General features: G+C 44.2%; 4 protein-coding genes across 6 annotated transcripts; 3 read left to right on the top strand and 1 right to left on the bottom strand.

Annotated features, from left to right (window-relative positions):
* Positions 1-3,790: 3,790 nt before the first annotated feature.
* On the top strand, positions 3,791-11,857 carry LOC311016257 (protein FAM163A-like). Of its 3 annotated transcripts, none has more exons than XM_084013854.1 (6): positions 3,791-3,989; positions 4,579-4,640; positions 9,671-9,768; positions 10,417-10,440; positions 10,540-10,654; positions 10,776-11,857. In XM_084013854.1, the coding sequence occupies exons 5-6, from the start codon at positions 10,562-10,564 to the stop codon at positions 11,145-11,147; spliced, it is 465 nt and encodes a 154-aa protein (XP_083869980.1). In that variant the 5' UTR covers positions 3,791-3,989; positions 4,579-4,640; positions 9,671-9,768; positions 10,417-10,440; positions 10,540-10,561; the 3' UTR covers positions 11,148-11,857. The 3 variants fall into 3 exon arrangements, with proteins under 3 accessions (XP_083869980.1, XP_083869979.1, XP_083869981.1); XM_084013853.1 differs by having other exon boundaries at positions 9,649-9,768; XM_084013855.1 differs by lacking the exons at positions 3,791-3,989; positions 4,579-4,640; positions 9,671-9,768 and having other exon boundaries at positions 10,405-10,440.
* Positions 11,858-14,522: 2,665 nt separating this feature from the next.
* LOC311015716 (rab GTPase-activating protein 1-like) lies at positions 14,523-17,674 on the top strand. Its single transcript, XM_084013125.1, has 8 exons — positions 14,523-14,980; positions 15,327-15,407; positions 15,491-15,601; positions 15,992-16,096; positions 16,187-16,270; positions 16,357-16,428; positions 16,601-16,837; positions 17,427-17,674. Exons 1-8 carry the CDS (start codon positions 14,870-14,872, stop codon positions 17,658-17,660), a joined length of 1,035 nt encoding a protein of 344 aa, XP_083869251.1. The 5' UTR covers positions 14,523-14,869; the 3' UTR covers positions 17,661-17,674.
* A 623-nt stretch (positions 17,675-18,297) lies between these two features.
* Positions 18,298-20,454, top strand: ebi3 (Epstein-Barr virus induced 3; the record flags this gene model as incomplete). Its single annotated transcript, XM_084013127.1, has 6 exons — positions 18,298-18,433; positions 18,826-18,940; positions 19,039-19,138; positions 19,611-19,728; positions 19,836-19,999; positions 20,299-20,454. Exons 1-6 carry the CDS (start codon positions 18,337-18,339, stop codon positions 20,452-20,454), a joined length of 750 nt encoding a protein of 249 aa, XP_083869253.1. The 5' UTR covers positions 18,298-18,336.
* A 321-nt stretch (positions 20,455-20,775) lies between these two features.
* odf3l2a (outer dense fiber of sperm tails 3-like 2a) lies at positions 20,776-22,426 on the bottom strand. The gene is made up of 5 exons (XM_084013126.1): positions 22,364-22,426; positions 21,966-22,076; positions 21,688-21,813; positions 21,465-21,606; positions 20,776-21,140 (listed from the first exon to the last, which is right to left on the bottom strand). Exons 1-5 carry the CDS (start codon positions 22,410-22,412, stop codon positions 20,795-20,797), a joined length of 774 nt encoding a protein of 257 aa, XP_083869252.1. The 5' UTR covers positions 22,413-22,426; the 3' UTR covers positions 20,776-20,794.
* Between the last annotated feature and the right edge of the window lie 825 nt (positions 22,427-23,251).

The raw sequence follows: 23,251 nt of genomic DNA, 5'->3' as shown, positions 1-23,251 counted from the left end.
GGTGATGACAAACAGATTTAATTAGCTCTGATTTTATTGTGATCTGAGCTGTGTCTCCCTAGTTGATCAGCCTTCATCTCCTCTGTGGAGAATGCAATATAATAAATAGGATATTAAGGACACTTGGCCTTCAGTGCAACAAGCCAGAGAGATGCTGCAGCTTCGATGGACAAAGTGGATTCTGATGAATATGACGGATGCGTTTAAGCTCCTGCGACGCCACATGAAGTGTGTCTTCACTATAATCCAAAAAGCATCCTTTAAAGAGGACGAGCCCGCCGTTACTTGAAGGTTGAAGTTGTTTTCACACTCCGGGATTTCCCATAAAGCTTCAGTGATGTTTCAATCCGGTGAGCTCCGAGGCCATAGAAAGGCACTCAACTGTTTCGGGTGTTAATGAAAACATTCTTGAATACTATTCGGCCTTTTTTGAAAGAGCGCCGACTCTCTGAGCTCTTTTTAAACCTGGTGTAATGCTACCTGGCATTGAGCCACCTTCAGTTTAGTTATTTCAGAGTTAAAGCCTTTTTTATGTGATGTTTCCATTAGTTTAATCCCTCTCCTGTAGAGATGCGGTCTATGAAGGGATTTATTGAGGAGTAAATCACTTTTTTTTTACTAGTATAGCACGATTTACTGAGCTATATTCTCCTTGTCACCATACCTCACTGGTTTGCAGCAGACAGTTTTGCCCGTCGCTGGCAATAAAATATTTCATAGTTCAATCTTGAGCTTGTGGCGAGACATTTTAACCCCCTTTTATCTTTTCAGAAATACTTACATTCAGCTTAAATGGATGTCCTTTATAAAACTATACCCACACATAATTGATTACTTGCATATTCAATTTTTTGCCGTTTTTGCTTTTACAAAGAAAGGGTCTACTAGACACAAAATAATTATTTGTTTTTACTGTTGGACAAAATTACAGTTTTAACCTGATATAGATGAAAAGTTAAGGGAAGATCTTTCACTTAAAACCACACATTTCCACCTCATGGTGGTGCTAGAGGAAAGGTCAAGGTACCTAAAGGTCAGGAATCATCCTCTTACAAACACAAATATCTGTCCAGAATGTTGAAGGCGATCCGTCCAATACAGGAAGAGATATTTCAGTCTGGATCAAAGTGGCAAACTTTGTATCGTCCCTTTTTCTCAATATGTTATATAAAAAGAAAAAATATATGGTTTTGAAGAAAATGAGAACTTGTCTGTTGTTGCCTGTGCAACAGTGAGCAACCGTGTCCCGGCACATATTTTGGGGATTTTGAAAGTCGTAATTCCTCCTTTTGCAGTATGTAACCGTGTCACAAGTAGTATTGCCAGCAAATGAACTCGGCTGTCGACACTAACTGGTGGTCTTGCTGGAAAAGGCTTTGTGACTTTGTCCCGGAGAGTTTGTGCTCGTGCTGCGTTCCGCTGTCGGAAGCCATTCTTTTTTATTCCCCCCTCTGTCTCGCTCTCTTAGACGGAGTACATACGCAAAGAGGAAGTGTATCGCAAATGCATGCAGACAAGCTTGCCCATGAATCAGAGAAGATTAGATTTGTTCAGCACACACACACACACACACACACTCGAAACTTCACCTTGTGTAAACTTTCTGCTACATTTTGTGTCATTCCTGTTGTCGCTCTAATTTTCATCCGAGGAACCCCGCCAAGGCAATAATGAACTCAAGTCATGAGGCCGAGGCCATGCTGCGTGTGCGTGTGTGTAAATGACAGTGTTAAAGAGGGGGGCTGGCCAGGTTTACGTGTGTGTGTGTGTGTGTATCCCTGTGCTGCTTTTAAATGAACCAGTGCAGTGGGGTGTATCATCTAAGCCGCTGTAATGTGTCGACTCCTTTATTCAATTTGAGCAGTAATCTGGGAGCTCCCCACTGGCCTGCCTTCATCAGCCCCCCGCCACAGAGCTACCCCGACTTAGCCGGAGACACACAGAGAAATGCAGAAACAGATGAGCTTTCTTCTTATTTATTTAATTTTTTTTTCTGGATCAAGATTATACTTCAACAAATGTAACTAGGGCTAAATCTCCTAATTATATGGGTATTATTGGTGAAGATGGATCTTGTTTGCAGGAGCAGTTTGAGGCGCTGCTTTAGGGAGGACGACGGTGTGACAGAGATTTATGAAATAATCCTTTAGTTGCATGTATCGGAGGTAAAGAGATGATCGCACAGTGAACTTCAGCACCATGGACAGCAGCGTGCACGCCGCTAACTGTTTTCCTTTGAGACTTTTCTGTCTGGACTTTGTTTTGTGAGTGAGGTCGTCTGTCTTCTAGAGACACGGACCTGTGAGAGATTCGAGGTAGTCGTAGCTGAGATGACGGTTAAGTAACTTTGGTTACTCTCGAATTTAGAGTGAAATCAATGTGTTTTCTTCTCGTTAATTTAAATTATGAATGACTAACTTACATATGCTTTACAGATCAGCTCACCATAAATAAGCTACATTTTCAGCTGCCAGGTGGTTGTTGGATTACATTAATACATCTATCTAAAGTGGATGGAGTGTTATATGTATGTCTTTTCGTTTTCTTCCCACTTGGCGGGTGTGTTGCTGAGGATCCAAGGAAGTCTAGTGTCAAGTGGGAGCATGAGAGCTATGGGACATATTTATTAGTAGTGCATTATGTACAGTGTGTAGTGTTAAGAGAGGGGACCCCTATAGACTTGTGCAGGATTATTCTGATTTCCTTGTCCCAAAGTCAATGAGGGTTTGTGGTTTCAAAGCATTGACTTCACCATTGGTTCAGCATTAAAGTGCGTCTGAAAAATGATCTATAAAGAAATCAGCAAAGCATCTATGTGCGCTTTTACACAAGCATGTAGCTGCTGCAGCTGTTTTGTGATGCAATTTCTGTTTTTGAGGTCAGGACCTTTGACCCCCAAACAGCTCAAGTGTAGCTGCTCTGAGACCAGCGTGTGGTTGGTTGTAGCTTATGTGGCAGCTTCAGATGTGATTCAGTGAGATGTGAATTGCCCGTTTCTCTGTGGCTTTAACTTTTGCTTTGCTTTTTCCATTTCCAAGCAGACCTTTAAACTCTCATTTTAAAGTTGTAGCTTATGCAAGATCACACATTCAATGGGGTACTTCTAAAAAAATAATTTAAAGTACTTTTCCAATTCCCCACTCCTACCTTTACTCGAGAATACATTTTTCAAAAAAACGAATGAAACGATTTGCATGAAATTTCCCGGGCATGCTTGTGACTTTTGCCACCTTTTCTTTCAACCTCGTGAAACAGACGTGTTGCTCTTGCAAGTTCCACGTAAGGATTGCAGAGTCGAGACATATGTATATGATCAAGGTTTTTGGATTTAAATGTGGAAATTTCGCCTCCGCCACCGCTGTTTCCAACTACACCCAGCGTGTCATTCCAGCAGCTTTTACGCTTTCATCTCAGGATGGTGACGAGCCCCCCGTCCACACCTCCTCCACCACCTCCCATCCTCCCGGTAAAGTGATATCACGCGGTGTGAAGCTGACACCGTCTCTCCCACCGTCTCTCTCCCCCCCCCCTACCCCGCCCCACCGGGACCGGCGGCAGCGGGTTGCCAAACAACCGCCCCCCCGGGAGCCGCGCTGCAGGACGCGGCCGTGCCGAGCGATGCCACTCAGCAGCAGCAGCAGCAGCCGGACCGCCGCCTCGTCTCGTCGGTCTCCAGCGCTTCAGAGAGGAGGAGGAGGATGCCATGAGATTTCCCACAGGCCCGCGCTGGCACCTGGCTGCGAGTGAACCGGGGGGGGGGAGAGGGGATAACGGGACGGCGGATAAATGACGTGATGGTTCCGGTTGTAGCGCGAGCGCAGGGGGGCTCCGAGCGTCTTTAACGAGCCGCGCTGGAGAGCAAATCAGCGGACTTTACTGTGAACAGAACCGTGTGCGCCACCGGGACTGACTCTACTTACAGAAAAGAAAGAAGAAGAAGAAGAGACGCTCTCTCAAACAGGTTGCTGAGATCTGCTTCAGTCTGGAAGGTAAGGCTTTCACATTTACAACCAGCGGCTCTGCCCGTCAGTTTACCCGCCTTAATTGAGTAGAAATTAGGCTAATCGGCGATGTAACAGCTGTTTAATTGACCTCCAGCCGCCCATTGGGTTAAAAACCATTAGCTATGTTTGTGTCCATTCACGTTTATATGGCGTGAAATGAGCCTGAATGAGTAACATCATCTGGACAGGTGAGTCAAGATGGGCTTATGTTATTCCTGTGTATGACCATTCAATACACAGGAGGCTGTTTGCATTGAAAAGAAAAAGAAATATTTAAGTTTGTGGACATTACATACTTTTTTTGCATGGTTATGGTCACTTTTATACGGATTTAATGCAACACGATATATAAACTATGATTAACAAAGTGTCTCTTGTATAATAATCTCTGAGTCCTGACTGAATGTGAGACTGGTGGAAAAACAGGAGAGTTTAAGGAATGAACTTATGGTGTGAGTGATGGATCCCATCATAGAAACAGAAAAAAGGGCCGTGTAGCTGCAGTGCTGACCACATCACTGCTGGGCCCCGAGGCTTCTCCTGGCACCCCCGTTATAACTCATGTCTTCCTCAGGGGGGCCTCTGCAGCACAGGACGAAGGACGCTATCCATCCCCCCTGATGGTGACTTCTACAGGTATGGGGTGTGTTTGCTTATTCCAATCATCTCCCTCCACACACACACACACACACACACACACTGTTTGCCAGACAGGTTGTTTGCGCCGCGTCTCTGATCTCTGCTCTGCACCACAGGGGGATTTTTTTCTGCTCCGGGGGCGAACTGTGCAGCTGAGTGTTCCAGCTCTCGTATCTTCAACTGGGATCTCTACAGCTCATTTAGATTTCAGTGGTTTCTCCTTTCCTTCCTTTTTTATTTTTAGGCATTAACCCCTCACTCAGCCCACAAATCCAATTTTTCTGTCATGTGTTCCAACCATACATTATCCAAAATAAAGGAGGTATAAGTCAAACACAAAAGAAGGAGGCCGGGGGGCTGATTGTGCCGCGTCCTCGGTCACGTGGAAAAAAAAAAACGGATGACTGAATTCCGTTTAGACTATTTGAAAATGAAATCATCCACTTCCTCCCCCTCCCCACCCCCTCTCTTTTCTCCCACTCCTTGCTGTCTTTGTTCCCTCCCGCTTTGGCAGCAGCGGGTGTCTCTGTCCTAGATGTGGATGTGTTTCCTCTCCTCACACGCCGAGATGAGTGCTTTCAGAGGCAGACGAGGCAGAAAAGTCCCGATTTTACTACCTGGCTAAATTGCCCCCGTGATGGAAAAATATTGTCAAAGGAACGATACTTGAATAATTGAAGCCCCGGGGCTTTTAAAATGGCAGGGACTCGCTGTGATTTTCCGGCGCAAAGTTAGAGGCCACCTCAACCAAAGTATTCATATCATTATTTAAGAATGGAGATATATCAAGGAGCCGCTCAGGTATCGCTACCCTCCTGCTCCATCCTCCCTCCCCCTCTCTCTGTAAGGTTTCCCATCTATCTCTCACTGTAAGAAATCATCCCCCAGCTTTTCTAATTTCTTCCCTTTTTTGAAATGGATTAAAACTCAGCCACATAATGACTCTAACTAACGCCTTCTGGGAGCTTAAAATGAGTTTGAGCTTTCAAAATGATATACCTGGAACATACTGCCGCTCTCACATAGCTATTTATATTCTGAGGATCTGCCATGACACGGGATAACGAGAGTTAAAGAAATTAATTGATTAGGGCGCTAAGCCAGAGCCATTTTCAGGAGACATTCTAAAGAATATATTGAATAAAAAAATAATGTAAAAACAGGCAGCAATAATTAGCGGATTAGTCTTTATTGATTAGCTGATTGACTGGAAATGCAACCTTAAAAATGACAAACACTTTGCTGAATCCAAAATATGAAGATTTGTGGATTTTCTCTGTTTTATAAGATATGGTATGACGTCTTCAGAGGTGGTTCTGGACAGATTTTGTTACCTTTCGATTGAGCCAGGCTAGCTCGTTCCCCCCGTTTCCAGTCTTTATGCTAAGCTAAGCTAACTGGCTCTCAGCTTTCTATTAAACGGATAGATATAAAAGCGATATCAATGATCTCATGTGTCTCCTCAACAAGAAAGCAATTAAGAATATTTCCCAAAATGTCAAACTGTTCCTTTTAAAGTTGAGTTTTCTGATAAAATTCCCCGTTGAAAGCTTCACTCAGGCATCACATGGGGGGGAAAAGCTCTTAATTTCAAAAACCCAAAAACCATCGCCACATCATCCCACATCATCCCACGTGAAACTCGCGATTTTACCTCTCCAGTGTTCGATTAGGGACGTGTGTGTGTGTGTGTGTGTGTGTGTGTGTGTGTGTGTGTGTGTGTGTGTGTGTGTGTGTGTGTGTGTGTGTGTGTGTGTGTGTGTGTGTGTGTGTGTGTGTGTGTGCTGGCTCTTCACCCACGCACGCTTGTCAGTTTGTGTGTGTTCACATTCAGCTGACTGCTCGGGTCGTTTCATTTCCCACAGAGAAAACAAATTAAAATATGACACCTCTCTCAGCTGCCTCTCATCTCCCGCTTTTCACCGTGTCAAGAGACGATAGAACTGCTAAGTATAGTCCTGCACGTCGAGTGTGAAACCTCTGCACCGCTCTCAGCGTTCCCAACGTCACGGGGGTCAAAACTAGCTGACGTTTCGGTCGCTTGAACGAAACGGATAAATCCTTTCACCAATCAACTTCGACCCTTTTTCATTCTCATTCCAAAGTTTTCTCCCGATGATGTTCCTCACGATATAAAACATTCTAAATACAACTGTGATAATAATTAATCTGTTGATTATTATCTCGATTAACGCGTATCTATTGCCTCCCCACAACTCTCAACTGGTGACGGCTGAGCAGGCGGCTTGCAGCTAACGATGCTAAGACCACAAACAGTGCAAGCAACTGTGTTAACCTGAGCAGTGAAGGGAGGCTGGGCGAGGACGCGGTTGGTTGGGATGGACCAGTGGGTCTAATCTGCACTAAAAGCCACTAAGTGGCCACCCTCAACAAAGCACAGAGAGGCTCCGATTACAACACACACAGAGGGAGAGTGGCTCATTCACTCTCTGCTCGGGTCCACTTGGCTTTATATTTACATAGGGGATAGTTGTTTGCTGCTATTAATAATGTTCAGAATATAGATTTTTCTGGAAGGAATTCAATTTGCTCAAACAAATTGAAATAATTAATTTCCAATTAATTTTCTGTTGGCTTTTCAGCTCTACTGTGATACCCATTAGCTAAGCTAACACAGTCTCTAAAACTGAAGAGATTTTTGGCTGTCGACTACATAATGAGGTTTCTACAAAGTTTAAACATTAGCTTGAAGTCACTGTTAGTGGTGCACGAGGATTTGAAGACTTTTAAGCGATGTATTTGGATGCATCGACTTCTCTCAAGTTTGCACGAGTCCAACTTTTTGTGAAAGAAGCCAATGTTTTCCAGTGTGGGTGGCCATATTTTGTGCTGGTACCCGATGCTGCCTGTGCAGAAAAACTCACTGCAGCCTACACCTTAAAAGGAAGTTCAGCCTGTTGGCTCCCCTGAGATCCCTTCATCCCTGTCACTTTCCCAACTCGGCAACTGACAGGGATTTGTGTCGGATCCTCTCCTTCCAGACCACCGGGTTGTTTTGTGATCCACGCTGTTATGTGAGCGTGTTTGCCCGGAACCGTGTTGGCATGCGTTTTTATTTTCCCCAGTTGAATCCGACAGCTCGGAAACCCAGAGAGTCGCATACGAGCTGCGTCGGGTAAGACGCTCTGACAGCGCTGGAGTTGAGTCTCCCGACCTCTGTCACTTGCCGTCATCGTCTCTCCAGTCGGTTGGAAACTCTCTAATCTGAGGCATTACCTCAACGCTCCCTTTTTTTTCTAGCGTAATTTGGTTGCACGTCACAATCGGTTACTTTTTTGAGGTGGGGATCTAGAAAGATTCCATTGCTTCGTCTGCGTTGATGTGCATCATTGTTGCTGCTTATATCTGGGATAGTGAGGTCATGGAAGTGGAGGGGATTGAAAGGTGGAGTGGAGGAGAGACGAGTGGAGAGATGGAGGAGAGCCTTCGCATCACTTTTAACGACATTAGCGTGGCCAGCGGTGTGTGTATAATTTAGTACGATGACGCAATGGAAGATACCGCGCCGAGTGAGCCGTCATTCCAACACACATTCCTCTCTAATTGTGTTGAATTCCTCAGAGATTCATGCGCATTCGGTGTGGATTTATGATCCGAAACCACCTTTCTTTTTAAGGCGCAACATCTCCACTCACCTTGTAGTTTTTTATTGCTGTTCAGACTGAAAGAAGCCTCTGGCTGGATTCTGCTGGAGGTGGTGAAGTGGTGAACATGTGGCCCCCAAACCACTCAACCCCCTAAAACCTTTGTTGTTTGAACCTTCTGGTTGAGCGTTTCCAAGTGACGTCGACGAAACAAGCCGCCAGAATCTTTTAAAAACCGTTTCATTAGGAAGTGAGACGAAAATCCGCCGCAAATGACACCCTCGAGAGCCCCGTAGCTTTTTAGAAAATGACATCGGTAATGAGAAAGAAGCTCATCACTTCTTTTTTTCTTTTAATCAATTTAATTGGGATAATTAAACGTTGTTCTTCTGTTTGAGAAGTGTCTGAATATTTTGAGTTAATCAACTCGAACAGTAGATAAACAAAGTCGTCTGGTGTCCTAATTACTATAATGGCAGTGCTTAAAATGAATAATTCTGCCTCAACTCAAGCATGTAAATTGGCCTAAATGAATGTTGAAATCCTAAAGTGGTTCCATAGTCCTGTATGAATCGTTTATTTTGGTATTTTAATGCAAATGCAAGTAAAACAGGATTAATGCACACAAGTTCTTTGACGTCGTCTGGTTTATTGCTCTCTGTCAGATGGAGCCGATGTGTTGAATCTGGAGTGGTGTAGCGAATCCATCTTTACTGTGCATCCTAATTGCTGTATCAGGATTGAGTGGAGGAGATGGTGTTGCTGATAAATCACGCGACTTTGAGAGGGGGGGAAGCTTTTTGAAACGGTCACAGTCAAACACAAACGATAAGAGAGACGCGCTTGTTCTGGTTTAGTATGCCGATACTGTACGCCCCGGCCGCCATATGGCGAGTGCGCCCGGACGGTCGCTGCTGCGTTCGGCATGCTAATCCGTCTACTCGGCGTGTCTGTTCGCCCTTCCAAAGTGGAACTCAGTCACGCTTTGTGCAATTGTTGCTTTTAAGATTCCTGCAGCGAGTATCGTTGTGTATAATTGATGCCCGTGTTCATGAATTTTATTGTGAGAATGCTGGATCTGACACACAATAGTCCCGAAACAACTAATTCATCTGAAATTGTTGACTTCAGCTTCTCAAATATGCAGATTTGTTGCTTTCCTCTGTCTTGTATTATTAAAATTAAAGACTTCTAGCTTTTTGGACCATTGGCCAAATTAAATAAGCAGTTTGAAGCATATCAGGCTCCGTTAATTCCCCGCTCATTATTTTCATCATTTTATAGTCGAAACAAGTGCCGTTTTCGTAAGCTGTATACATATGGCCTGAAAAAAGGAATGAATTTGGTGAAAAATAATCATCGGATGCATGAGTTTTTAATTGTTCTTTGTTTCTTCACAGAAGCCTCTTTCTCTTCCTGCAGGAGTCACAGTGGGATGAGGTTTTGAGACTCCACGGGCCTGCCATGGTTTCCTACCTTCTCACACTCTTCTACATCTGCGCGTCCTGCTGCCTTCTTATGTAAGTTCTCTTCTTTTTTATCTCGGCCTCAGATTTGAGTCTCGGACACTGGTTTCTGTGAAACATGGTCCTATGTTTTCTTTTCATCCCCTTGTTAATGTAAAGACAAAAATTAGTCCACGCAGCATTGACAGTGATGGTGGTGGGGGAGCATCCAACCCTCCAACAGCTCTTTGAGGAGACGGCGGTCAGACAGGCGAGGAAAAATGACTGCTGACCCCTCCCATCAGGTCGACGTTGCAGGGCCCCAATTAAACGTGAAAGATACCTCAGCAGATATAAAAACTAAGGAGGGGGAGGGGCGGAATGGATTTACACTTATTAGAAAAAAGAAAGATTTCAGATTTTACTGTTTCATTTTGATGTTGTACTACTTTATTTATCCCTAACGTGGATCATATCATAACCATCCTTATGAAAACAGATCAGGGATCAGTTTTGTCGAGCTCTGAAGCTGTTCTGTAAGTTTATGGTGTGTGTTTTTTTCCCCCCTCCCCCTTTTTTTAATGTATCATCCATTTGTATCTGTGAGACCTGAAGCATCCCCAGCTGTCTGATCACAGCTGCATGATAACTTACAGCGTGTTTCATCAGTTGAGGTTACGTCACAATGCCACATGAATTCACTAATTCAGCCTTTCTTTGCAGGCGTTATAGAAACCTTTGTTGGACGTGAGTATGCTGAATATTTTTTTTTGCAGTAAAATTTGAGTTTAAAATCCCTCGCGGGCACTGAATCGCTCTTCTGACCTGTCTTCAAACTCTCTGCAGGGTTTGATGGAGAGCTGGTCGAATGTCCGCGGGAACTATTGTTATATCCGGAGGAATTCTCGCCGGAGTGATACTGCTGTGCATCGTAGCAGTGCTCTGTTACTGTAGACTCCAGGTATCAATCTGTCACCGTGTGTGTGTGTAAATGTCTTCGAAAAGTAATAATGATGAAAAATGTGCTTCAATATGAAGCTTCTGGCACAGCCTCACCTCCCGTCCTCGTCTCATCCCTCCAGTACTACTGCTGTAAGAAGAATGATTCCGAGGTGGACGTGGGCTCGGTGGTGGGAGCCGACCCCCTCTCCCACTTCCCCTGCAACGCCTGCAACGCCCTCGCCATGGACGGCGCCGCCATCGCCCCCATCTCCCTGGACCAGCTGGACCCGGGCTCCCACCGCAACCACTGCCCCACCTGCTCGCCGTACACCCTCCGCTCGGGACTCTCGGACGAGCTGCGTAACGGAGGCGAGCGGCTGGGCTTCCACACCTACTACGAGAACCCGTGCGCCGCCCTCCCGCTGGCTGCCAACCCGCAGGGCTCCTCCCCTCTGAGCTACTACAGCCCCGAGTTCCCTCCCCCGCCGCGCCCCTACAGCACCCAGGTCTGACCTCTGCCGCACCAGAATAAGACACACACGTTCTGACGATACTCACACACACACCTGCTGTTTTGGGGCTCATTTCAGGATTTCGATACAGCACAATTTCACACAAGCCCAAAGTACTGTACTTACGTCTGCCACAGATTCCAGACTCATTGGTCCTTGGGGGGTCACCCACAAACTGAGCCCAGTGACGGAGCCCACGGCAGCCACAGACAGCATCATAAACCAGTGTTCAGATCAGCAGTCAAGCAGTAAATAAGTTCTAGTACAACCTCATGTTCTTCCGTTCAAAGTCAAATCACATGAGATATGAGCTCATCTGGATTGTTTGCATCATTCAAGCCAAGTTTAAAGGTGGTCAGGAACACAAATGACCGTTTTCATGTTCATAAGTAAGCTTATGAAATACAAAATGCATATTTCCGCCCATAAATCTTACTTTAAAACAGTTGATGTGCACTTTTTCCTGCACCATTTGGTTTGAGTCATGAATGAAATAAAAGAAAGTAACTTACTGGATAATTTCCAAGGAGGTTTGTACGTAATGATTTAATTGACTTCTAATCATAGGAAACATGAGACTGTCTTTGAAAGAAAACCCAAGTAAATTATATTATTATCATCATCATTATTATCATAATTATTATTATTAATTGAAGATTCATCTATAATTAGTGACTTTTTCTCTCTACGCATTATGTTGAATTATATGCTTGCCTGTTCACAATTATTTGCATGTTCAGCTGACCTGTGACTAAAAAAAACAACTTTATTACGCTAATAATTAATTAGAATGAATGTATTAAAAAGTGTTGAACACAGTCCCCCCCCCTCCACAATTACCACTAATTACACGGATCTTTTATGAAGTAAAATCATTATTATGGACCCAGAAAATCTAGCATCCAACTGCTGTTATTCACAGATGCCTCTAATGAAATTATAAAGTTACAGGAGCTCAATAGATGTTTTCTTTTTTCAAAGGCTGAAGCTTACACATGTATCAAGCAAAAAAACATGGAATCATAGGCTACTCTCTTCTCCTATATCCTATCATTGACGTCCAGTATGTTTGCCAAACACTGAATAATCTGCCTTTGTAAAACACCGTAGATAAGATTTGTAAGTCCACAGCCAAGCTGGCTGTCTGGCCGGGAATCTATCTGCTGTATTTCTGTTTGAAAAGGACCACCTGGGTTAGTTTCTGTTCTTCTCACCTGCATTGTTCCCCCTGCTGGTGCTGGTGATAACTGAGAGGGTCAATGCTGACGTGAGAAACCCCCTCCCCCCTCATCCTCCCCTCCTCCCCTTCCAGCTTCCTGGACTTGAGGGCTAACCTTTTTTTAGACAGAAACTACATCATCATTACACATTATAAACTACTAACAAAGCTTAATTGTTTTTGAGGAACGAAAAGTGAATGAGAAGCTAAAAGTTTAAGCCTTTTTAGTGTATCTTGCTATGATTTGATGAAGTCTAGTTTTAATCTTAGTGCTACAAATAATACTTTTGCTTGTCTTTTCACTTCTGGTCAATTCTAATGAAAGTAGGGAGGCTGGTTCTGCAGAATCCTCCACATGCGTTGTGTTCATGTTTACAGATTGACGTGGGTGAACAGAAAGCTGACATCCTCACGTTTTAGAGGAAACACTCGGACCGTGTACCATACTTTGTTAATCTCGACGCTTAAGTTTTGTATCTTATAAGCCATTTTATCCGCTACAGTAACAAGATGCAGTGTTATTCCACAGCATATGCCTGAATCTATATATATTTTTTAAGGAGTGTTGTCATTTGTGTGAGGGATGTCAGGGTTCAAGTGTGTTCTTGTGAGTTTTTACACAAATGTGAGTTTCCCCCTGACTCCACTTATTCTTCCATCTCGATTTTCCTCCGTATTTCAGTTAGAATACATCAAGTAGAGAATGGAAATGTACATTTGGACCAGGAAATTCATTTTTAAATCCTTACTTTTAGCTTAAATGTGGAAAAATAGTAAAAAAAAAAAAAAAAAATACAATATTTAGTATAACGGATTCATGTATGAGAGATATTTATTCTGTATTCACTCACACTTTGTTTCCACTGAGCTGTGAGCTTTATTATCACATCTCCTCACCTGGCATCCCCCTTGTTATTCAGTATGTGCTTAATTCTTTAAATATATATATATAAATATTTTTTGTCCACTCAGCATTGGTGTTCACTGCCACATAATACTCACTCAACAAATGTGGTCGTTTGGTGAAAGGATTTTAGTTGTTGATGTGATGACCACGAGCACCATTGCTGTATCAGAACTGTTATTTTATTTATTTTTTATAGGTTCCTTTCTCTTTCTCTGACTGTTGAAAAAAAATGTATTTTTCTGATTTTTCTCTATGAAACTACATTTTGGTACAGTACGCAAAATCCACCACGTTTCACAAAATGTTCCTTTTATTTTTTTGAGGAGGAATAAATGTTTTTATCTGCCTGGACTTTTTTATTTTGGTCTGTCTTTGCCCACAGTGACTCAGACAGTAGATGCACAGGATGTTGAAATCACAGTTTCTCGTGTAAAAAAAAAAAAAAAAAAAAAAGCACCGAAATATAGCGGGAAGTATTGCGGCTAAATGTTTGAAGCTCAAAGAAAGGGAAGTGAAACAAAGAAATCAGTCTTGAGTAAAAACAAACTAAGTAAGAGATTTCAGAGAGAAATCAGAGGGAGAAACTGCTGCATGTGATGTGAAAGTGAGACTGAGAATATGTTGGGTGGGGGGGGGGGGGGGGGGTGAAGTGGGTGTCATTTACGGGCGGAGGAGCATCCTCTTTGTTATTCTGCAGTCATGCTCTGGTATTCCATCACTGTACCTGCTGGACCCGTTCTGCTCTTCTGTCTTGCTGCTCAGCCCGGGACAATAATAGACCGTCGGGTTTGCGTTACGCCAACACCCCAGGGCGAAATATCACAAATACCTCATCGTTTCCCCGTCCCGATGCGTCGGCCGCGTCTCGCTGGCAGTCTGGCAGGTTCAAGCAGCATCTCTGCCAGCTAGTGGAGTGTGAACAAAAGCAACAAAAGGGGGGGGAAACGATAATTACTTGAATGAAGAATTAAAAACAAAGGAAAGGAAAGAATCCTTCAGGTGATTTAATGTATTTGAGGGGGTGTTGGATCATTAACAGGTGTTGTGTGTGTGTTTGTGGAGCGAGAGGACGGCCGGGTGAAGTGAGCACTTCAGGGTGTGTCGTTTCACACACACACACACACACACACACACACACACACACACACACACACACACACACACACACACACACACACACACACACACATGCTCAGGTCCCATATAAACCCTGTTGGACCTGTTACTGCCCATATACCTGTAACACACTCCTTCACCTGACACCTGAGAGCAAGCAGCTCTGAAGCCGTGTGTCCGGAGTGTAGCTACGCTTGTCTTAACCGTGAGAGTGTCTCTGTCTGTGTTTCACCTTTGGACTTTAGGCAGCGTTTATTTGCGTTGGGACGACTTGGACTCTATTGTGTTTCCTGTTCGTGCTCAAACGCCGGATCGACTTCTTATTATTGCAAGTAAAAAAAACAAAACAAGATGGCTACATCCTCCTGAACTCACCTTCCATCTCTGGTGGATTTCTCTTGATTGGACCTTTTTTTACCTGCGACGGCTGTGATTGTGAGTGTTGGCAGCTGACGGGGCTGCAACAAACACTGGGGCACGATGATGGAAGAGGTGTCCATGATCACGGCACACAACGCCAAAGTTATGGACCAGATGAGCGAGGAGGAGATCCTGGCCTGGATGGTGGGGGAGACGGGACCCTCGTTTACAGTAAGACTCTCTTTAGATCACAGCTGAACCACAATGATGTCCTGACTTTTCTCACTAAGTCACTATGACATTTCTGTTCATTCTGATGGGAATCACTTCTGAATGTTCACTTAACATATTCTAGATATGGAAATTGTCAAATCAGGCTTAAATAAAACCCTCCCCTCCATTATTATTCCTTTAATGTTTCCTAAACTATCCGTCCCCCCATGTAATCAGCCTTGCCTTATCTCCTACTCATGCCTATCTTCATCTCGTTTGAGGGGGCTCGTTCTTGATTTGCCGCGCTCGCAACCAGCTCTGCTTTGGAGGACATTACTGTGTATTCATTATTCCCTCCCCTCAGGTGCCGGCGTTACAAGCCAAACAGCGGAAAAGCCGGCTTCAAATAATGGATGACGAGGAAGAGCCTTTGGACAAATACATGGTCAGAGAACGTCCACTTCTTCCACAAACGGATACGTTATAACCTCGACGCGGTCCTGATTTGTTTTCCTGTGTTGTTTGCAGAGGGAGAACTACCGGCTGCAGCAGGCCAGCCTCCGCCTGGAGCAGGAGAACGACAGCCTCGCCCACAGACTGATCATCAGCAAAGTCACCCTGAGGAACGCTCTGGATGAGGTACGACGGGCTTGTAAATGGGTTTAGTTAAAAAAAGTGCACAATCACCTCCCAAAAAGTAATCACTCAGCACCTGAGAGGGAAGATCTGTAACCTTAATGAAACTTTTCCAGCATCTCAGTCTGTCTAGTCTCTAATAACAAATATACAGCATGCAATATGATTGTAGTGATATAATAATCTGGTATAAATATGATGCTTTTAACTTTGTCACTTTGAACTATTTAATTTGATTTTATACACCAAGATAATACAATACAGGAACATTTTAATGTTGTTGTACACGTGAATTTTAATTTATTTCTTGGTAATATTATAGGAGAAATGTATATATGGATCTCTGAATCTATCTTGAGGGATTTTGAACCCTAAAATGATCTGGTTCTGCAGGTGGAGGACAGAGTGGACGAACTCACCAAAGAGCTTTTCACGACCCGACAGCGACTGCAGGCGTCCGATGAGGAGAAGAGGGGGCAAGAGGAGGACGCCGCGGTGGTAAGATTCTTCATAAATACCTCACAGCGGTCGTAGATGAAACGTAAAAGTCGACGTGGACGAGTAAAGGTGTATCTTCTCTGCTTAAAGTCGAAGGACGGGTTACGGAGAGAGCTGGAGAAGGCTGAGCGGGAGGTCAGGAGGTCGGCAGGGGTCATCGCGGACTACAAGCAGGTAAATAGAATCGATGATTTGGAATCAGGAAGATGTGACTGTTGCCTCATAATGGGATTAATAACGATGGTCTTTCCTCTGCTCAGATCTCCTCTCAGCTGACAATGGAGCTGGAGAGGCAGCAGGCGGCCCACAGAGAAGAGCTACATACACTCCAGGTGAGAATGGCACCTTTAATTCCTACTTTCATGCTTCCACTTGAAGCACCGCGTCGTGGAAAATCAATCAAACAATCTGCTTACTTTCCCTTTGGGATTAATTTGACTGTTCAGTGGTTTTTAAAAGCTGGGTGTCATATTTGACTGTATATTTCACTCTCCGCCTCCACAGAGCGCGGTGAAGGCGTGCTCACGCTGCCGACACATCGTGGAGTTAGACGAAGCCACGGCTCAGAAGTCTCCGACAGCAGGAGCGACCAGGACCGAACAAGACGGCGAGGAGGACAACGAGGGTCCCAAAAGGGCAGACGACCAGGAGAAGGAGTCCCTCGAGGCCCAGATCAGGGAGCTGGAACAGGAGTTGGCCAAAACCAAAGTCCAGATGGTGGAGGCCAAGTGCAAGATCCAGGTCAGAGCAGACCATCAAAACCAAGACACATTTTTGTGAATCGGTCACATGACCACAGCGTATCATGTGTTATGACTTTAAAATGCACAAGAATGTAAAACAGAGAAGACGAGGTTTGTACTTCTGGGTACTTTCCAGAGAATATATTCCTGACTCCTTACTGAAAAACCTAATTATTTAAAATTCCTGCCCAATTATAATTCGATGCGGATGAATAAACGTTATAAAAATATGTATTGAGGTTTTGTATTGGAGAAGGATTTTGGCTGCTGCACCCCATTGATGTGAGTCAGATGGATGTTTATTGAGTTTGACATGGATCGTAATTTAAATTGCACGCCATCATTTTGAATCAGTTTTTATTTCCTGATGGCATAAATAATAATGTTTTGAGAAGAAATAAGAATTTTTCTAGGAATAAAGTTAGTTTTTCTTAGTAATAAGAAAACCTTTTTGTTACTTTTAGAAAAATAGACGATTACCATGTACAAAAACATAAAGAGTAGCTGCTCTAATATGGACTCTAAAAACTTGTGATAAAATAAATAAATCTTAATTTCTCAATCACGCCCGTTTCGTCCTCACACAGGAGCTGGATCACCAGAAAGGAATCCTGGCCAACGAACTCCAGGAGGCGAAGAACAACTGGATGAGCAAGGCCTTCACCTCCCTGCGGACCTCCAGTGGGGGGGGACTTCACAGTATTAACATACCCAGAGACGGAGCTCCCGCGCTGGGCTGGAACCTCCATGGAAGCCCCCTTTCTGGGTGGAGCGCCAAGATGCTGTCGTGGTCTCACAGAGACAGTCGAGAAAACGTCTGATAGGTCGCTTAAACGTGGACACAAAAGAAGGATCAGACCTCCGGAGTATGAATTCACGATGCCTATGAATACTGTAGCTGCTATGCCTCCTTTTGCCTGCTAGAGGGCAGTCTGGAGCACAAACCCAGCAGAGGAGAGTACCTGGGAGCACAGACAGGTGCTGTGAGACAGGTCCTCTCTTTCCAACTATTGAACACACAGATGAAGTTATTTTTTATACTTTCCAACAAGTTGTTTTTTTGTTCACATGATTCTTTGTACTTCTTTGCATCTTTATTTGTAAATTATGTTAATTCACCATTAAAGCAAATGTGGCAAAAGAGTTTTTTGACGCGTGTGTGACGTAAGGAAAGCTGACTCATTACGGAGCCGGTTCTTTCTGAAGGAGGTTTTTCCTGTGATACACCGCCGCTCGCTGTTGTTCCTCTTTCATTTTGACCACGGCGGCTGTTAAAGTGCCGATCGGCTGCTGCTCAAACACAGACGAGAGCCGGCGACAGGCTGCAACGCAGTTCCTTATCCCTGAACTTTGACGTGCAGAACAGAGTAGACCGTAAGAAAAAGTGACAGGGCAAAGAACGACAGAGAAGTCAACATCTTGCACAAGTGAGGATCCACTGCAGCTTTTGCAAAACTTTATTCAGACGGCCAACTGATTCTTCCGCCTGAAGCACTGATGGCGATTGGCGGCGTTCGCGTGGCTCTGACCCTCCTCATGTGTGTCGTTGGAGGCCAAGCGCTGGACCTGCTGAGGGTTACTGCAGCATCAGGGGGTGAGCATCAATCTGAGATCAACTTTATTTAGTTTGTTGTGCTGTTTGTCCAACATGCATGAAACTCAACCAAGAACCAAGAAAGTAGATTAAGTGTCTTTTTTTATAGCATTTTTAAGGCTTCTGCCTGTCATTGCGTTTATAATATCAAGAAAAATGCACTCTGCTTACATAAAAATGATGTATTTAAAAAAATGATGATAATCTGTCTCTTACACACTAGATATCACACCTTCAGTACATATAGCACATATATTTTATTGATTATTTGATACATTTAAGCTGAAACACTTAAAGAAAGCAAGGATGTAATATTAAAACACAGCTTTTGCATAGAAGCATGAAAAAAAAAAGTGAATTTTTCTGTGACCGAGTGCAATTCCTTCCCTCAGATCCCCTCCCCACTCCCACAGTGCATTGCAGGTGTGCGGGCTACCCAAACCTGACTCTCTGCTCCTGGCCTGAACCTTCTCCGTCCACACAGACACGCTACATTGCCACCTGCAGGTAGATCTGACACAAACAACAACAAAAAAACTTCCTCCTGCTCGCTGACCGCTTTGTATTCAAACAGACTCATGTATGTGTGTTGATGTGTTTGTCAGTGAGAGACACAGACAGTGGGTCATCCACCAGTGCCTTCCCATCCAACCCGACTCTGCATCTTCTGATCCGACTCCAGCATCATCGCCGTCATCTGATCGGGTATTTATTCACCTTTATTTAGTCCTTAGCAGTAGAGGAGATTTACACCGAGCACACGGCGGTGATTCTCGTGAATTTTAGGGTGAAAATGTGATTGTTGTATTGATCCAGATGCTGTTATCTCCATTTCCAACTGATCACAGTGGATTTGGCTGAGTTTTGGGAAATCCCTCTTCACGTTTCTTGTCATATAGATGCTGTAACACACCAGTTTCATGTTTGTCTTTTGGGTCTGAGGCGAAAGTGAGATAAGAGAACTAAGTGGAATCGTGCCTGGTTTCTAGTGATGACGCATTTATTGGAGTGGGAATCCTCCATCTATCCTCTCATGCACACATCTATGTTTTTTCCATTTTTCAAAAAAGTGTGCAAAAAAACTGAAAAACATCTAAATATTTTACTAAAATATATATATATAAAGTTATAAATAATGTTACAGCATTATAATCCTGTATCTTTTTGTATTTTTTAGATCCAGCACTGCCGCCTGCCCAACCTGAAGCTTCTCACGGACTACATCATCAATGTGACAGCAGTTTCCCCTGCAGGCAGCAGCTCCCATCTATCAAGTTTCATGTTGGAGGATATAGGTGAGGACTGAATGATCTGGAAGAGAAAGTGATGAATGTATATGGATTTATGACATATGTGGTTCCTATTGTTTGGATGTAAAATACCCGCCTTTGTCTCCTTCTAGTGAAACCAGATCCCCCTGTGGATGTCCGGGTTTCCCCCCGTGATTATAGGACCTTGTTTATGGAGTGGTCTCCTCCCCCTACTTGGGCAAACCTGGACATCTTCCCCTTAAAATACCAGATACTGTTCCATTGGGTCAACAAGGGCATCACAAAGTCTGTCAATGTAAGTATGAGTAACCACAACAAAAACTCCACATTATTACCCACTAATAGAAGCTCAAAAGTCCCTTCATCGGCGGAATTCCTTTGTTTTTATTTGTATTTAGTTGCAATTATTCATTTAAATGTGTTTGATTGAAAGCATTTAAAGTGTTTAATCTGAGCTTTTCACTTAAACATGAACTCACAGTTTCTTAACTTTAATATTACTGAAATTAAAATTATAATTGGAACGATGTTTTCTTCCAAACAGGCCTAACTGTATTCAAAAAAAAAAATTAAATCCTACATTTCCTCCTCCAGCTGGGTCCGTTCGAGAGCACCAAGTTTGAGCTGAAGAGCCTGACGCCGGGGAGGACTTACCACTTCCAGGTGTGTGCCAAGGAGCTGCTGGGTCTGGGCAAGTGCAGCGACTGGAGCTCCCCGGTAGAAATCACCGTGCCAGCAACCAAAGCGTAGAGGCTCCCTTCCACTTCTTATTTATTTTTTCTACTCATTTTAACTGCACAATTAATGTATGCAACAGTTCTTGATATTTAATTATTTAATTTTTTATCTATAAAGGAGTAAATGGATATGATCTGTACAGCGTTTCCATTGAAAACTGTGTTTTATTGCTTTTGGGTTTTGAGTTGCTTTCCTCTGGAGCAACTGATAATACAGAAACCTATGAGACATTGTGATAATTGGGCAAATTAGTCCGTTTTTGCGACCATTTAAGTCACATTTACATCCTATTTTTGTCATTTGTGTGAAAACTGAATAAAAACAATGCATTCACATCGAACCCACTGACCTGTCAGTCAACTACGCCCACCACGAGTGGGGTGACAAACTCCGAGTGTCTCACACCCAGTGTGAAGGACGGCGGTTTGGGGAGATGATTGTGAAACTTCTCCGGGCTGTAGGTGCCGGGGCCGGGGTTAGCGGAGGAGTAGCTAGGCCTCTTAGTCCGTCTCTGCATGGAGAAGGAGGGCTGGCGCTGGTGGTAGACGTCCGGGTTCGGTGTGTCGTACTTCGCTGGTCCGGGGCTCATGGAGAGGTCTTCGGAGGGGCCGCCCACCTTCCTCCGGCCTGAGAAGCTGTAGCTGGCGCTGGAGGGTTTAGTGGGCACCTGGCAGCCCAGCAGATTAGGAAGGCTGTAGCTGGAGTGAAGGAAATTACAGGATGTATTTAGACTTAGACACAATTTAAATGATAAGGTTTGCAATATTAAATACATTCCAAAATCTCCAGCTATTCATCCCTACTGTAAATACTTAAATACAGGTAACAAAAATACGTTAGAGCAAATAGTGCATTGGTTTGGACCCTAATACACAAATATAAGTTTGGTTTGCAAGGACATTATATGTAGGATTGACTCAAAATAAACTACAGTGCTCGTAATTATCCTAATAAGGGAGCATGTCATCTCATAAAGCTGTGGCAAAGGACAAAGTGTCCTATCAGTGTCCTTCTGGCTACACCTGTTGGGTGCTGGGACAGCATCCACAGAGCGGTATCGGGTGCGTGAGCCGAGGGTGTAGGACGGAGGTCGGCGGTGAGCGTTGAGAGGCGGAGCCTTCTCTGGGCTGTAGGCCCCCGGCCCTGGAGTCTGGTGCAGCTCACCTGTGAACGTGAATAAAAAATCGGTTTGACATTTTCTTTTCTGTGGAAGAAAAGTCATCATTAATGTTCAATAGTCATCACCTCTGTTATTTCCGATGCGCTTGCCTCTGCCCAACATGGAGTAGGAGGGGGTTTCCATCCGGCCAAACCGGGTGACCTTGGCGTCAATGTGGTACCTTGGTCCTGGACTGGAGTCCACAGAGATCACTACAGACAACAGGATGCACAAACTCACCCACAAATGAAAGCAAAACCAATTCCAGACGAGTATTTTGCATGAAAACGAGACCCCGAGGATCCGTGTGAGAAACAGCTGGGGTGCTGCAGAGCGATATGAAAACCAAGATGAACAGACTCACTGGCACTGCTCAGGCGGCTGTGGAAGGAGTACGCCGGGCTGCTGGGCTTGGTGAAGTCATGGTTGATGTATCCGACTGTAGGGGGCAGAGCGTAGCGTCCGGGGCCCGGGCCTGAGGAGGAGGAGGAGGAGGACGGTGATGAAAATGATGCAACAGATCCAGACTCTGTGCTGCAGTATGGCACACCCACTGCTCTTTGGCTCGAGCTGCGTTGCCTCTGATCATTTCCATATGGAGCTCTTTCTCTCATTCTCTATGGTCATGCATTTTAACGCGCTTCCTCCGCACGTCGGGTTCTAAAAGGAGAAACCTCAAACGGGTACGGAGCGACGGCTGTGTAAGGCTCTCAGAGACATAGCACACACACACACACACACCCACAGATTTCTTAAACTGACCTCTTTCTCTTGCTGAGATTATCGGCCGTTTCTTCTCCACCTCTTGCATCTTCTTCTTCTTCTTCTTCTCCTTTTTCTCCTTCTTCTTATCCTTTGTCCACTTCTCTTCCTGTTTGGGTCCTCTGTCACTTCAGACACATCCTTTTTGAGTGTGTGTGTGTGTGTGTGTGTGTGTGTGTGTGTGTGTCTCCAGGTGATCTGCAGCCTCCTGGGCTGAATTATACATGACCGTGAGGTGAAAGAAACCCTATCTTGACCGAGGCCCCTCCTCCGGGACAAAAGCTTTGTCACAACCAGGGCCAAAACAGTTGAGATTGTTCCAGACACTTCTTTTAAAAGTTAGATGAAGATGCTTTAAGTAAAGCGTCTTAAAGCACTGCAACAATAATGTCAGCGACATGTCATGTCATTCCCTTCCTCTTCCAAGGCATTAGGTTACTACAGCTGACCTACAGCATGTGTGGTGACCCTCTGGACTCCACTACGGCTGCTGTAACTAATCTCAGTGCACAGGCCATTAAAAATGAAAGGGCTCGACGTCTCTGTAATGAAGACGAGAGGACTGGTGAGTATTTAAGATTTGGACAGCTTTTTTTTCTTGTTGCTCAGTAATCAACTGTTTATTTCTACGGGTGCAACGTCTCCAAACGAGTCGTCGCCTGCCAAAGTAGCTGGTGAATTTTGGCGAGGCGAGGAGGCGGGCATGCCAAATAGCTTCTTTCAGGAAAGGAAAGCAAAAAATAAATATGTAAATATGGGATGTTTTGTGCCTTTTCCTCTTGTATTGGCTGGTAAATCGGTTGGAGTTAAAATCTATCAGCTCTCAGCTTCTGTTGCTGAATAGTGGAGGTACTTTAAAATACAGACACAAAGAGATGTTTTCATTTC

The sequence above is a fragment of the Eutrigla gurnardus genome, assembly GCF_963514095.1.
Source record: "Eutrigla gurnardus genome assembly, chromosome: 7".
NCBI lineage: Eukaryota > Metazoa > Chordata > Actinopteri > Perciformes > Triglidae > Eutrigla > Eutrigla gurnardus.
This window is presented reverse-complemented; position numbering and strand designations above follow the sequence as displayed.

Excerpts from the sequence above, each read along its gene's own strand:
- LOC311016257 (XM_084013854.1), top strand. The coding sequence starts at position 10,562 with ATGTCCGCGGGAACTATTGTTATATCCGGAGGAATTCTCGCCGGAGTG. Across the intron at positions 10,655-10,775 it reads TCTGTTACTGTAGACTCCAG|TACTACTGCTGTAAGAAGAA; the intron begins GTATCAATCTGT and ends TCATCCCTCCAG.
- LOC311015716 (XM_084013125.1), top strand. The coding sequence starts at position 14,870 with ATGATGGAAGAGGTGTCCATGATCACGGCACACAACGCCAAAGTTATG. Across the intron at positions 14,981-15,326 it reads AGACGGGACCCTCGTTTACA|GTGCCGGCGTTACAAGCCAA; the intron begins GTAAGACTCTCT and ends CCCTCCCCTCAG. Across the intron at positions 15,408-15,490 it reads AGCCTTTGGACAAATACATG|AGGGAGAACTACCGGCTGCA; the intron begins GTCAGAGAACGT and ends TGTTGTTTGCAG.
- odf3l2a (XM_084013126.1), bottom strand. The coding sequence starts at position 22,412 with ATGCAAGAGGTGGAGAAGAAACGGCCGATAATCTCAGCAAGAGAAAGA. Across the intron at positions 22,077-22,363 it reads AATCTCAGCAAGAGAAAGAG|GCCCGGGCCCCGGACGCTAC; the intron begins GTCAGTTTAAGA and ends CCTCCTCCTCAG. Across the intron at positions 21,814-21,965 it reads CAGCCGCCTGAGCAGTGCCA|TGATCTCTGTGGACTCCAGT; the intron begins GTGAGTCTGTTC and ends TGTTGTCTGTAG.